Below are 16,310 nucleotides of genomic sequence, written 5' to 3'. Positions count from 1 at the left end.
ACTTTTTCTCTTATAATAATAATAATAATAATAATAATAATAATAATAATAATAATAATTTATTATTTATTATTTATACCCTGCCCATCTGGCTGGGTTTCCCCAGCCACACTGGGTGGCTGCCGACAAAATATTAAAATACAATAATCTGTTAAACGTTAAAAGCTGCCTTCAGAGGTCTTCCAAAAGTCTGGTAGTTGTTTTTTTCTTTGACATTTGGTGGGAGGGCATTCCACAGGGTGGGCACCACTACCGAGAAGGCCCTCTGCCTGGTCCCTGTAATATGGCTTCTCACGGCAAGGGAACCGCCAGAAGGCCCTCAGCACTGGACCTCAGTGTCCGGGCTGAACGATGGGGGTGGAGACGCTCCTTCAGGTTCTAGGTGGATTTGCAACTCTGTAAACATATATCTGGAATCCTAGCTGTGCAGAGGGTGGTTGGGGACACCCTGGAAGATTCTGAATGTGGAAAGAGCAGAAATGGCTACGCTCCCTCTTTTGTCCTGCAACTTCTCTACTCAAAATACACCCTCCCAGGGCTTAAAATGCCTACACTCTGAACTGGGAGGCTGCCTAGCTTATTGTCTTGGCTACAGAGAGAAATGGGCACCTGGCTCTTTTAGATGAAAGTGCAACCTGATGAAATGTGTCTGCATGCATGGCAGGTCTGCCTTGTTTTTAACAGAAATAACAGCAATGCCTGCTTTGAATCATAAAAGGAGAAACCACATAAACAGTAATGCAGCAGTGCTTGGTATTTCCTCCCGTTTATGAACAAAAAGTACTCGTAGTTAAAAAGAGGAAGCCGGGTATTAAATCAAAGCAGCAATTGATATTAAAAATTTAAGGAAGGAAACAAGAGATTAAATTCTGTATTGTGAAGAAGCCGGTAGAGCACATGCTCTGCATGCAAAAGGGATCTGGCTGAATCCCCCGGCATCTTCAGCTAAGGCAGGGAAGCATTTCTTTCTTAAAAGAATGAAGAGCTGCTGCCAGTCAGTGTAGGTTAGAGGCAGCCAACATGGTGCTCTCCAGTATCCTGCGTTCCTAAGCTGAAAGAGAAGCAGCTAAAATTTGGTGTGGAGAGAGGAATGTTGTGGGGTGGGCTGTTCCAGCAGGTTATGCCTGTGTAGACACTTGCAATGGACAGCACAGTGTGGATGCATATTTTCCTCAGATCCAAAGGCATAAAAACCTGGGACCCACCAGAAAAGTAAATGAAATGAGTAAGGCAACCATTAACAGACATTGGGTTGGTGATTCAGGCACTGGACATGAAGAGGGACAGAGAGTTAGGCCTGTCCCAGAGCACAGGGCAATAAGTGAGAGGTTTGTAAGGGTCAACAGACTTGGGAAATTGAGCAGGGTTGACAGAGAACGTGGAAGGCAACCTGCCCTTTTTGTCCTGGGTTGTTTTTGGGGTGGGGTGAGGGACAGAATGGACCTTGCAGGAAGGTTCTCACACTTTCTATTGCATGTTATTGTCACTTCCCTTAGGTAAAGGTAAAGGGACCCCTGACCATTAGGTCCAGTCGCGGACGACTCCGGGGTTCTTCCGCTCATCTTGCTTTACTGGCCGAGGGAGCCGGCGTACAGCTTCTGGGTCATGCGGCCAGCATGATTAAGCTGCTTCTGGTGAACCAGAGCAGCCCATGGAAATGCTGTTTACCTTCCCGCCGGAGAGGTACATATTTATCTACTTGCACTTTGATGTGCTTCCGAACTGCAAGGTTGGCAGAAGCAGGGACTGAGCAACAGGAGCTCATCCTGTCGCAGGGATTCGAACTGCCGACCTTCTGATCGGCAAGCCCTAGGCTCTATGGTTTAACCCACAGCGCCACCCGCATCTCTTCCCTTATTCATAGAATAATATAATTGTGGCACCGAACAGGACCCAATAGTTCCTTCCAATTCCTTGCAATGCAGGAATCACAGCTAAAGCATCCTTGACAGCTGGCCACCCAACCTCTGCTTATAAAACCTCCAGTGAGGGAGAGTCCACCACCTTCTGATGGAGTCCATTCCACTGTCAAACAGCTCTTAGTGCCAGAAAGTTCTTCCTAATGTTTAGTCAGAATCTAATGAATTGCAATTTGAATTCATTGATTTGGGCCCTACCCTTTGGAATAGGAGAAAACAAACTTGTGCCGTCTTTCGTGACAGCCCTTTATAGATATTTGAAGATTGCTATCATATAACCTCTCAGTCTTCGCTGAGATTGTCCATGTGACCAGCACAGGGAGCATTGTTGAAACTCTAAGGAGCTTTCACTTGCTATTTATGACATCATCAAATAGGTAAGCCTGATAGGTTAGTAGCACAAAACCTCATAGAGCAGGGAAGAAAACACACACACACACACACACACACACACACACACTCTGAAACAGAGAGAGGGGGAAACTAGTCACTGGAAAGTTGGTTTTCCAGGGGATACCCCTCTCCACCACAACAATTTCGAAACAAAAATGACACTAGAGAGCATTTGGGCTCTGCACTACCAGGTGCATATATAAAGGGGGGGGGGGTTGATATGATACGCTGGGAAGGCCATAGCTGAGCAGTAAAGCATCAGGGTTCAGTTCCCAACATCTCCACAAACCCTGAAGAGTCCCTGCCAGTCAGTGTAGCTAATACTGAGCTAGATGGAACAATGGTCCAATTCAGAATGAGGCAGCACCTCTATGTTTCTAAGTCTACACAATTTATCTGAGATGCAGAGTGCTTGCTTCTTTTGATAAGCATCACTTGATTCCCATGATCTCTCCTTGTATTTTCTTTTTTAAAAAAATAATAATTCTACAATAAACTACTGTGAAGGCACACTTGCTTTCAGGATTTCTTCCACCACTGCAGTCCTCTGAACTTCAGAAGTCTTTAAAGTCAACACTGGATCTGAAAAACACATATTTTTTCTTAAGCACGCTGCAGCCCATGCAGACACGGCTCTTAAGGTTGAAATGGCACACTCATACTTAAGCCCTTATTCTCCATCTCATATAAACTTTCTCGAGCCGTTGCCCCGAGGCTGAAAATTTCTCATGCTTGCTTCTGAGCCCATGGGTGAAATCTTGCTGGGGCTTTGAAGAAAATCCATTCAACCATTTCTTTAAGGTGTTTGAGCATGAGAAAATAGTAATTATTCACACAGAGAAACTGAGACTTCCTTCTCCTCCTCCTCCATACTACAATGCCTGATATGGTCACAAAGGAGCTTTCTGAGATCCAGGACTCGACGTGTACATTACAGTGCCAAGAAATGGGACGCTTGTCATCTGTCTATTCTCCAGGGTTTCCAAAGGTGGACCAAGCCTAATTGGAAATCAAAATGGGGACCCTCCAAACACACACAATATAATTATAGGGCTGTGAAAAACATCAGGCAGTTCTCCCACTCAAGCCTGGTTGAAATGAACAGGAGTTGCACAACTCCATTCCATTTTATTTGGGCTTCGGCAGGAGAGCTTTCCTGTCCTGACTCCAGGCTCCAGCAGTGATCAAGCCACAGACTATAGCAACACTGGCTGAAAAGCCAGCTGAATTCCTGGCTCTGAGCCTGATGCTGGTGATCAGTGGCCCATTGAACCTAAGGCTGGCAAGGCGGATGCCCACTGAACCAGCTCCTATGACCTGGGCCACCAGGACCTTCATGGATACCCTTTCCTGAGCCACAAAGTGCCTCCTACACTACCTCGCCAGTGCAAAGAGGATCATAGTGCAGGAGATATTCTCATATTCAAGCTAGATGGTTGGACTTTCTATGAGACTCTACTTTGCCAAAGAAGGATGCAACATGGGAGAGGGACAGGAGGCAGCTGCTCCAAAGGCCTCATTTACTTCCATCATTTTCAGAGCAGGTTGTTCACTATGAGCTGTCCATGGTCCTATGAAAACTACTCTGCTTTGCTCCATGGGCTCCTCCACAAGAACTAAAAAAGATATTCCCAGTAAGATGGCTTTATCTGGCATCTGCTCTACTACCCTTAATGAACCCGTAGAAGCCACCTCCTGAGCAGACATTTCATGCTATGTTGACTTCTGTTTGTTTCTCCCTATGCTCTGGATTCTCCCATAACCCCAATATTCACTGAACATCGCAGTCCAGTTGGTCTTCACACTGCAAGTTCGAGCACCACTGAGTTTCTTGCTAACTTTCCCTTTTTGCTTTTTACTAACTTAATTGTCCATCAGAAAGTCTAGGCAAATATATTTTGCACCACTATAATGGATGAGAGCAGCCAGGTGGATTGGAAAAAGGCAATCTTTCAAGACAAGAGGTCTTTGCCGCCTCCCTGCATAAACCCAAGAGCACATTTCTCAGTCTTTTGCAGCAATAGGAACCTTAACTTTCCCCACATGTCAGCTGCTGCTGCCATTGATAACTTTAAAAATGACCAAGCAAGACATTTAAGTGTATCCTGGACAGGATACAATGTAGCTATCGGAGGAGCACTAATTGTGTATTTGGAAAAGTCTAATAAAACATGGATCATCCTTCATTCTGAAGTGTGGAGGCTCAAAACTTGTTCTCACGAGCCTCTTTAAATCACAAAGCCACAACATTATAGCAAGTAAAAAGTAAAAGCAAGTAAGTTTGTGCTTGCACCTCACATCTGAAGTCCAACAGACTGCAAGAGGAAGGAGAGGAGATTTTAGTCCCTTGGTTCCCCCTTCCCATCTTTCCATTGGGCTTGGACCAGACAGCCCTGCAGCCAGAGGACTGTCCATTGCACAGTGGGATATGGAGTTGTGTGTGTTATTTTTATGACACGTGCATTTCTGCAGGGTGTCCAATCCAACACAGTCTATTTAGAACTGGGACTGATGGAAGGAATAGCCCCACATTTCCAACTTCCAGCATGAAAATACAGTGGAGCGACACCATGTTAATGTCCTACAAAATGAGGGGGGAGAGGGACAGACAGCAAAATGAGCTTGGACAGCACAGAAGCCTGTGCATCCGTTTGCAAAGCTAATTGTACCTGAAAGTGAAAGAGCCCCAAGTCTCCACTGGCAGGAGTCTTTAATCCAGCCCTCTCCATTTGTTCAATCCAATGGAATACGTTTGTTCCTCTTTTCTCCATTCCAAACTTTGGTACGAAAAGGGATTAGCCATTTAGAAAGAAGGTTAGAGATAATCCTAGGCAGGTATTAGTAAGTGAGTTTACTGAGAGAAGATCACAGAACACAGTATCAGAAGCAGTGGATGTTCCAAATCAAGAGGCAAGCAGTTTTATTAAGAAACAAATAACTATTTGCTGAAAATGGCAGGAAGGCAATAGCTGGATTTCCATTTCTTATAGCCCAAACCTATGCATGTTGATTCAGATGGAAGCCCTATTGTGTTTTACAGAGCTTATTCCCAAGCAAATGAGCACATGGTTGCAACCTTGGTCATTCAGAGGTAGACAAACAGAACACTGAGATCTGTAAATAGACAGATAGAGCTTAAAAAGAAAAAACCCTCCCTCCAACAAAAATGAGCAAAAATGCTTTGTGAATCAGTGCTTCAAATGTGTCCATGTTATGTCTAATTAAGCACTCATAGCAAATTTCAGATAATGGTACCTGTTCCAGGAACAGAAACCAAACTACCACAATTAGATTCTCACTCCCTCTCTTTTTCTCTCTTGCTTACACTTACACACACACACGAACAACCAAGAGTCTTGTGTTGCTTCATGGTTAACAAAATTCTTATGGCTATCAAGTGCTCAGGTTGAGGACTTTCTCTGAAATATATTACCAGGCTGAGAGAAGGCAGTATCACAAAGAGCATTATAGCAGTTGCTGGCACCATGCTGACCCTCTGGTGCCACCTGACTTCCTAGGCCAGAAAGGTAATGGTTTCTTTTATGACTGACCTGCATCTCTGGTGCAAAAGGGAGCTCACACCTGATCCAAAGGAGGCCTAGTTCATGCTTAACATCAAGTGCCACAGGGCTCTTGTTTGGTTTTGCTACAGGAAACAAGCTATGTTTTTTAAAGCACAGTTGTACTTCAACAAATAACAACAATAACTACTATTACTACTACTACTACTACTACTACTACTACTACTACTATAATTCACTGCCACAGGATGCAGTGATGACCACCAATCCAGATCACTTGGAAAGACTATGCAGATTTATGGAGAATAAGGTTATCATTGGCTATGAGCCACAATGTCTTTGTTCTACTTCCACGATAGGAGGCGATATATCTCTGAATCCCAGTTGCTGAGGAGCACGAATGTTGCACTCAGATTCTGCTTGTTTTATTTATTTCAGCTATTTGCATACCACTTAGCCACAGTCCCCTCTATGAGGTGTACAGGGGACCCAACACAATAAGACTGAACATGAGTTACGACAATAGGCTTTTGGGCTTTTCATAGGCATCTGGCTGACTGCTGTGAAAGGGGCCCTTCACCTGATCCAGTAGGGCTCTTCTGGTGTCCTTATTCACAACGGGCTAGCAGGGCTACCCTCTCTGGATTCAATGTCTTTCTGCCCACTCCTCTCCCCGCACTCCTGCCCACCCATCCCAACATCCATCTCTGCCATGTCCTTTGGAACTTGCCAGGCATTTTAGTTAGACAAAAAAGGACATCTGGCTTTCTTCCAAAAGAGGCCAATGGGCAGGAAGCAACTTTCCTTGTCTTCAGACATATCACATCCCCTTTTAGTTATTCACAGCAGGAGTCTATCAAATGAGATGGGGAGGTGTTTGTGTTAACACAATATTGTGAGTATATAAAGGGACACAAAATTCAGTGACTAACTGAATTTTGCAAGGAAAGAGCTGGAGGATTTTGAATAAATAACTACATGGCTAAAGGCCAGCACTAGAAGCAATGCCGTGGAGTGTGTGTGTGTGTGTGTGTGTGTGTGTGTGTGTGTTGGAAAGTAGACCAGGGTTCAAATGCTCAATTATAGATCTCATTGGATGGCTTCAGATAAATGAGTCCATCAGCCTCACCTATACTGAGAAGATAAAATTACTGTGGAACTCCCCAAAACACTGTCCTTAAGAGCAAAGGATAGGGGGATCATGGCTCTCCAAAACGCTCCCATTGGAATCCAACAACATTTGTAGGGCCACAGGATTCCCAAGGATGTTGCAGAGGGTGGATAAGGTTCAAATGCACCAGATAAAAAACTCAAACCACAGTCCCAAACATGCAGATGCACGCACAAAGAGAGAAATAATTCCCATTTATCTCAAATAAAAATAGTTAGGACTGGCATGTAAGAATGTATGAGCCACAAAGGAAGACAAGAGAATGAAAGTCTTTCTCTGCATCCTCTTTCAGAGGGATGTTTTTAAACTTGCCAAGTTTCCTGCATCCGATTAATATAAATGACAATGTCATGGGGAAGATCTTTTCCTAAACTGAAGTGCTAGTTTTCTATATGTGCAGGGGGTTGTCTCACGGTGAAACATTTATACAGAACCTCCCTCCTGCATGATTTTGAGATTTGGTTTTTGTGCTTGCTTCTCCCTCTCCTCCAAACCCATCCATTTTCCTTGCTGCACAAGTCTTTTAGTCTGTAAGCTTGAGGACAGGGATTGTTTTACTACTGGTTTTTTGTAAGCTGAAAAGTGGGGTGAAAATGCTTTCAATGAATAAATGACGTGGTACCACTAGGTGTGCAGAGTACTGAACAAATATTAAGCAACTGATCTTGGGCACAATGGGTGCATTGGGGGAGGGGTATTTTGGCAGACATTGCTCTTCATGGGAGGGAGAGAAAGGTCACACCTCCCGGAACACCCTCATAAGCCTGCCCTCCTTTACATACAGTCCCTCCTTATGAATGGGGTTTCAGATATGCATCCTCTTAATAAGGCCGGCTTTTGTTGTCTATTGCAGCCTCCACTGGTATAAACTTCCTAGACAGCTACTAAAAGGCAGCTTCATGCAGGGTGAATTCAAGTTTTGGAGCCCATAACTACACCTGCTCAAGCCACACACACCCTCCTCCAACCCCCGGGGAGATGTTACAATGGCAGTGGGTAATCTATGGCTTCCAAGGCACCGCTTAAAAAATTCATAGGGCTATTATCACCCAAATTAGTCCTGATCATGTCACCTCCCTGGACTCCCCTTGCTGAATACAAACTCTGCCAGTAAAGGTTGTTAAGGGATGCATTGAAACCGGCAAAACACCAGCTGTCTGGGCTGTCCCCTCGTTCCATCTGCAGCCCATTCGACCCATTTCTGCAAAGCCAGCTTGCCACAGGGGGAGCTTTGCAGCCAGGATCTGCAATTGCATCGTCTCCTTGCCAGAATCCCCAGCTCCTGGGGTCTTACGCCAAGACCTAAGGCTGGCACAAGCCATGCTTGCTCCTCAGGCACGTGGGGGCTAAACAGCACAAACCATTTTAGAAGAACATCAAACTATTACCTTGCTCATTTGGGGGGGGGGGTGAGGGAATGGGAGGATCAACATATGTGCCCATTCCTGTCATTCCACCTGTCTGGCAGTCAGTGTGTGCTTATTGAGAGGTGGGAATAAGAAAGGCTTAAATAGATAAGCAGCCGACATATCAAGCACCTCCTGCCACACTTGGAGACAAATTCCATGGATGCATTCCATTCTCACAATGATGCCAGTTCAGAAATAAAGTTCCACTAAAATGTGAGTGAATTGTACTACTACTTGAAGCAGATGCACAATAAATAGCAGTTTGGTTTTGCTGGTTTGGTGTGCTGGGATGCTTTTCATGCTCATAAGGAGCCTAGTGCTGCCTGTAGCATGTGGCACAGTGGCATAACCACTGAGCCAGGAATCACCTACCTGAATCCTGCCTTTGCCATGCACCTCCTAGGTGGCCATAGGCAATTCACCACTTAGCCTCTGCAATCCCCACTCAAAAGTACAATTCTACGAGCTGTAAGGATCTTGACAAAACCATGTAGAATGCTTTGAAAAGCCTAACACTAGGAAACTATTCACAACCTGATTTTATGTGACATGTAAGTTTTAAAGTCTGGCCCCTTCCAGTAGTGGAGAGTGTCCTCCAGACACTTGGCTGGTGCTATGAGGTCTGTGATATGCAGGATCACCAGGGGGAGCGACACACCCAACCTGGCACTCATCTCAGCACCCCTGCCTGACCTCACCACTGCCCTGTGCACTCCAGGTGAGCAACAGTGTTGGGAAGGCGGTTCCAGCCCAACACACATGCTACTACTGGCTGCTTGGATGCCCTGCTCAGACACTCAGTTGCAAAAGGAGGTTCACCCTCTTTCATACGACAGGAGACACTCAAGTCCTGTTCATTCCCTCTCTTCTCACACAACAGCAAGGGTGGAGAAACATTTTCAGCCCAAGGGCAACATTCCTCCATGTTTAGCCTTCAGAGGGCCATATGGTAGTGGTGGGCAGGGAAGCAGTGGATGTGTCTCTTTACATTTCGTCCACAAAATCTGAGTTTTCTACACACCCACAGGCTTCTCCATTCAAGCAAACAAGATAAAGTATATAAGCTCAAAGACACATTCCGGCTGGACAAAATCAGTTTAGGAGAGCATGGAGCAGTGAGGAGTGAGGCCAGGGGAGAGAGTCCCAAGGGCCAGAGAAAGAGTCTTGGATGGGCACATTTGGGCCCTGGGATTGAGGTTCCCCACCCCTGGTTGATGGAGCACAATCAAAAAGAAAAGGGAAGTACAATGCACCCAGCAAAATGGGTGACATAGTTGGACCTTACAGTAAGTACATGCAGAGAAAGGGGTTCAATGCAAGCTGGGGAATCCAGTGAGGGCATAGCAGGGAAAAGAGAACAAAGTCTCATCTAGAACAAGGTGCCACAATTCCACAAGGGAGAGACCGAAGGGAAGACGCCGTTTCCTGACTTTGCAAAACCAAAAGAAATCTTTTCCCAAATGACATCCGTATGGTCAAGGGGATATTAATGAACAGCTCCTGTGAGCCTAATAGACAAAGAGACTATAAAGCAGAAATAGAAGCGCTGTTCTTTAGTTCCATCTGTTGCAAATGACTATCCTACCCTGCGAGTCTATTGATTTGCCTGCACTATATCAAATTTTAATCACCATAAAATATAGGCTTATACAGCTTTGCCACCAACAAGTGCTCTTTGCAGACAGCTGATTATTTTGGACATCCCTAGAAACCTGTAAGAGGGAAAAGTGATTGGTACAGAGTTAGGCTTCACAACATCCTCCTTTGCAGTTTATTAATGCAAAGTGACTGTCTTTGGGAACAAGGCTCTGAAGGAGAGCAAGCCCAAACAGGCAGGGGCCAAAGGGAGGCAAGAACTTCCTTGCTCTGCTGAGACTGGCAAATTTGCAGTGGGGAGAGGGCAAAGTAATTATTTTAAGAGTAATAGCAGCACTTAGGAACTGCTTCCTCCTATACAGGTTTGTAAGTGAGACCCTGGAACCTTTTAGGGCCAAACCAAAGCAGCTGTCCCAGTTCAACCTTCCCCCCCCTCCCATTTGCAGGTGGAAAACAGTGGCTGCTGCTTTCAGGGGAGGAGGACACTGACCGCGGGGGCTGCCATTTTATTTCCCCTCCCTGCCTTTGGGGGAAAACAATCAGTTTAAAAGCTGCCAACTGCAAGAGCACTCCATGCCTCCACATCTTAGAAGACTGTGGTTAAGAAGTGGAGTAATTGCCCTTTAAAATGGCAGACACTTCTTTGAGAGGGGAGAGGAATATATGAAGGTTGTGGCTGGGCACCCTTCATAAAGCTTCCACAGGCTGCTGAAGCAACAGTTCTACCTGAGGGAGTTCCGGTCAAGACAGACCACAGGCCTCCATTCTCTTAATAGCATCAGAAAGTATAGAGACTGCAGAAAGGGTGGGTCTTAACTGCATTTTTGGGGAGATCCTATTTATGTTTTAATTTCAGTTGAAATAAATGTAGCATGAGAAGCAATGCAATACAGCTGAGGATCTGCCAACTCAACCGAGAAAGGAGGTCAATAACAAATGGTCAGTAACTCATGCAACAATAGGAAACATAAAAACAAAAACGGAACTATAGTTGTGCTCTCTTGAGAAACAAATATACTTTCAATTGCTGTTAATCGAAGAGAGTGAGCAAGTCTCTCCTGCCACAAACCAGTCATCTCAGTCCTGAACTCCCCATGGAACTAGCAACCCATTCGGTAGCCCAGCAACCATATAATCCTGGAGAGCTTTTCTTTTTCCCCCTTTTTTTGAGGCTTGCTAGATGCTTGAAAGCAAAAAGGAAACGGGGGGGGGGGGGACCACCCTGCTATGTGAAGATCATTCATAGGAAAAAGGCTCAATATGTTTGATTACTTGTTTCCTCTATAGGCTCAGGTTCTATCAGCCTTCTCATTCTTGCGAATGACCATTTGGAGCACTTGGCTACCACTTTCAGAAAGCAGGAGAGAAAAGCCTACATGACTGAGAGCCATGGATAGTTTCCATAGTCATAAAGTACCCACCCAGGGCCTTTGGAGTGGGAGCTGGACCTGTTCATTCCCCTCTGTCGGTTTGTAGTCAACCCTAGCCCACCTCCACCCCCAAGGCCTTGAAGTTTATAGTGGTCCTCCAACATGGCAGAAAATATGACAGCGAGATTGGTGCTATCTGCAGTGGCCACACAACCCCAGAGAAGATATCAGTGAAAGGATTTCCCATGCCACAGCAACCTCATTGACAAATCATGGCAAGCCACATTACGGCTTACTGGGACCATGCAAAGATGGGGACTCCTGGAAAGGAGCTGGCAGCCTTTTTGCTCCTCCCAAGTCTTTTTTGACTGAGGGTTTGTCCACACTTCCACTTGTGTTGTGTCCAGTGCCTTTTTCCTAGAAAAACAGATGCCAGTATTCACCATGAAGCTGTTACAGTAAGTGCCAGACTTTTTAACAACAACAAAAGCAGTGACAGGACTGCGTGCCCTTGAGTACTCCCTGGGAAAAAAAGCATGCTACACTGGCCATGCCTAGAAAGGATGGGTCCAACTCACAGCACTTTCCCCCTCGCCCTGCTCCTTTCCATGGGAAACCCCACTCTTTAGTGATGGATCGGAACAAATGGCAATCCAGGCAAACCCTCAACTGCTGTTTACTCCAATTGAGCAGTGAAGAACAGTTTTCCCTGGGGGAGGAAGCAGCGGAAGTGTGAAGAAGCCCTGAGCTATTCCAAGATTTGCCTCAGCATGACACCTGAACATGGGCTTGTGGTTAAGCTCTCTCCTAGCTAACTAGGTGGAGCAAAAGGGCAGTGAACTCCTCTGCAGGATATTGGAGGTTTGTGCAGTTCCAGCTCCAGTGAGAATATGCCAAACAATGAGTTTTATGCAGGTGTGTTATAGGAAACACAATGCATGCACAAATCTTTAGGTGGAGATCCTGAAACCACTTCACTCTCCAACGATGTAAACCTTAGTCTAAAAGAAACACAACTGTGTTTCTGGTTATCTTATGTTGAGTTTAGGCATATAAGGACCGTTCACTAGAAAGCCACCCTGCACCCTCTTTTTAATACTGCATTAACTATTTTGGAGAGACAATCTAATAATTACCCAATGTGCTTTCTAATCCATTTGTGTCAGCTACAGTGCACTGGAACATCTATTTGGCCCTGTGCCTGGTACAGACAGCCTCCCTGCTGTACTGCTTGGCTGGCAAAGATTTAAGTGAAATCTACTGGTGGATATTGGAGGCATTTATTGACAAGACACAGGAAATATGAGCTAGCCCTCAATCGACTGGGTGCAGTTTAAGCTTGTGGTGAAATATAAGGCCCCATAGGGCTAAGCTGAGGAAGTAAATAGATTTCAACTAAGCGAAACCTAAGACATCTCCTCTCCTGAAGTAAAAAAAAATAAATCAAACACACACTGTGTCCTGGTTTCTATATAATGCTAAATCATGTTTTGTTTCAGCAAAGTGTGGCTTGTTGGAGCATCCAGTAGACTAAATATGGCTTGTTTTCTAGCAACAAATCATGATGTGAAGCTGTGGTTTGTGGTTGCCTTACAAACCATAGCTTTTAAACTCTGTTTTGGCATTATGTCCAATCAAAGCAGTCTTGCTGTTTACAGGGAAATGAAGCAAGAACTGTGGCTTGTTTGCTCATCCATGGGATCCACGTGATTTGTTGAACAAACCATGACTAAAACAAATCACAACCTAACTGTTAAGTGCAAACATTGCCACTATTGATGACAACCCCACTACCTTCACAGTACATAGTGGCTCAGGATAAACCCTAAAAGTTTGCAGCTGCAATGCGTATGCAACTATTTTGATGCAAGTCCCCCTGAGTGCATTGCTCCACGGTAACTGAATTATATATATATGTTTGCTGCACAAGTTACTTTTTTTTACACACCATTTTGCTGTTTTGCCACATTCCTGCCAAGGCAAGGTGCTAGAGCACTGTCGTCTTACCTCCACTAACTTGTTGGCATGTTCGCGGAACACTTGAGCATATTCCTTCACTTCTTTCTCATTACCACTCTTGGCTGCTTCGATGAGAACCAGTAATGGAACGTTGGTCTCGAGGAAAGAATCAGATATATGATCCATCACTGCTTTCCGGAGCTGTGATAAAAGAAAGCAGAGAGCAGTAAGCGGCTGAACATTTATCTGTACATGGTGCGGACGACATCGACCTGCCATTTGCCATTATAAATACATTCGCCGTCCCTTACCAAGGTATTGTAAGAATAGGTTTTTAGCCTTTCCCTTCATTTTTTTGCATTAAGAACAAATGGAACCAACTTGAATGTAAAAAACAAAATAAAAAATCCAAGTTGCTGATTAAGTAGATAGCAATGACCAGGGCAGGGACAGGTCACAGATTTCTTTCAACTAAGAAAAAAATCCCCTTGAAGCCTTATTCATGAAATTCATTCCATTTTGAGCACTCAGTCTCAAAATGTTCAGGGTAGTTATCAAGAGAGTGTAATGTATAAGATGTCAAGATAAAATAAAGGAAATTCTTAACATGGAACCTGTAGGGAAGGTTGATCCTCACTGCTACAGACCTTAATACAACCCAAGACATTTTGGTGTCTGAGAAAGGAAATCTTATGGTGGTATAATGTAACACAAGCTCTCACACACAGCCTGTAGAAAGGAGGCTGGAATCCCCTTAGAGACCCTATTTGACATGTACAGTCATATCTTGGAAGTCAAATGGAATCTGTTCCAGAAGTTGGTTTGACTTCCAAAACATTTGAAAACCAAATTGCGGCTCCTGATTGGCTGCAGGAAGCTCCTGTAGCCAATCAGAAGCCACGGAAGCCCCATTGGATGTTCATGTTCCAAAAGAACATTTACAAACTGGAACAATCACTTCTGGGTTTGCGGCGTTCAGGAGCCAAAAAGTCCGAGTTCCAGGGCATTCATGATCCTAAGTACGACTGTATAAGGAGACCCAGGATATGTACAGGTGAGTTGAATAAATTAGGGGTTCCCCATCCATAGTCTGTGGGCCACCAGTGGTCTGAGGTTTGCTCAGGTGGTGCACAACATGTCTGTGGATTGGTAGTTGAAGATGGGTGATGGAACACCCATTGCATGAAACATCTATATCGATTTTTAATTGTATTTTATTGCTTCTTTTATTTCTTACATTGCATTTTGTTGCATTACAATTTGAATTCCAGCGCAATAACACACAGTGTATAAGAAATAGAAGAAACAATAAAAGTAAAATTAAAAACCACAAGGCACCTAGCACAGAACATTACAATAGCTACAACGGGCAGGGAATGTTTAAGTGGTCCCAGTGGTGTAGCGTGGGTTGTCAGCACCCGGGGCAAGGCAAGTAATTTGCGTGGATTTGCGCCCCCTAACCCATGGATTTGCGCCCCCTAACCCTAACCCCCAGATGTTGCGCCCGGTGCGGCCGGGCCCCCCCCAGCACCCCCCACGCTACGCCACTGAGTGGTCCACCAAAACTCTCAAGAAGAAAGTAAGTTTGGAAGCCATTGAACTAAATGATTGTGGGGATGTTTGTTTTACAGAAAGTGTAGGCTCTGCTTTGCAGCAAGACAGAATTAGTAGAAAGCCTGTGTGTCTCTGTCCTAAGAACCACAGTGAGACACCGAAAAATAGGAGAGGAAAGGATAACCGGGGATGGAGGTCAGCTAATGGAGGTAGATGATCCATCGAGTTACCTTCTACTTCAACTATTCTGTGTGCGTCAGAATAGAAGAAAAAGCTGGGAGGAAGCAGATTAGGTTGCACAAAGTGGAAAGCATGAGAAGAGGAATAAGGGAGCGGGGATCAGTCAATGGCAGAGAGGCTTTCTATGTTGAGGACTAGAAGGTTTAAATGAGAACAACATCAGCCAGATTTCTACCTAGCTGAATTTCACTAGGTATATATTGTGGTTAACCCCATAGAAATCACCAATGCAATCTGTGTACCTTGCCTAGCTAAAACATTCTGTGGTGGATTACAAACCAGAGCAATTGCCTTAATTGACCTCCAGTCCACCCAAGAGATATATGATTAAATGAGACTAATTTCTTGTTAGACCCTCAGGCTACATGGCTCCAAGCCTCTTGGCTTTGAGTGCACAGCTTTTCATGTTTAATAAGAATTATACCCCCAAACCTTAAGGAAATGCACTAAGCAATGAGTGTTACATGATCACCGAACTATAGCAGTCCCAGGGATTCAATCATCTTTCCTTACCTTACAAAAAATGGGACAAAGTATGACTAATGTGTAGTTTCTAGAGTGACACAAGAGAAAATGGTGCTGTTATTTTTAAGTGATATTTTGGCTGCTGTTTGTGTGTGTGTGTGTGTGTGTGTGTATGCGCACACATTTAACCTCTTAGTTTGCTTTCAAAGACATGTAGGGGTGTGTTTTTTGCTACATATACAGTACTTCCTTCCCCTTCTACAGAGGTTCCATCAATAAAACCAGATGATTAAAAAAAACCCAACCTGTTAAATTCAATGCTAATCGTTTCTTTTTTAAAAATAATTTGATTTCAAATGAAATCAACATGCTAGTCTACACTTACTAATCTGATCCTCTATCAAGGACCATTATCACACCAAAGTGATAAAAAGTTTTTATTAAAAGACAAAAACAGAATAAAACACCACCTCTTTTGGTATGAACCTAGCGGGACCCTTAGTTCTTCATCTGAGGCAATTGTCTGATTGTCTTCTCTGAGGCAGGTTTAGAGGATGGAAACAAAGGGAGAACATTTTCATTTGTGGCTCCCCATTTGTGGAATACTCTCCTCAGTGAGATCCACCTGGCAACATCATTAACATATTTTCTACACCAAGAAAACACTTATATTCTCAGGCATTTGGCAGATAGTGATGATTTGCTGGTTAAGA

At 44.4% G+C, this 16,310-nt stretch overlaps 1 protein-coding gene across 4 annotated transcripts in view; it reads right to left on the bottom strand.

Annotated features, from left to right (window-relative positions):
• LOC310685768 (catenin alpha-2) overlaps positions 1–16,310 on the bottom strand; it is a 408,841-nt gene that overhangs the window by 122,595 nt on the left and 269,936 nt on the right. For all 4 annotated transcript variants that reach the window (XM_083458664.1, XM_083458666.1, XM_083458665.1 and 1 more), the window contains one exon: positions 13,387–13,539. In XM_083458664.1, coding sequence (XP_083314790.1) covers positions 13,387–13,539 — 153 coding nt within the window. The remainder of the gene's footprint in view (positions 1–13,386; positions 13,540–16,310) is intronic.

This window comes from Podarcis liolepis (genome assembly GCF_965112155.1).
Source record: "Podarcis liolepis genome assembly, chromosome: 9".
Classification (NCBI taxonomy): domain Eukaryota; kingdom Metazoa; phylum Chordata; class Lepidosauria; order Squamata; family Lacertidae; genus Podarcis; species Podarcis liolepis.
Note: the sequence above shows the minus strand (reverse complement) of the source record. Positions and strands in the feature narration are given on the sequence as shown.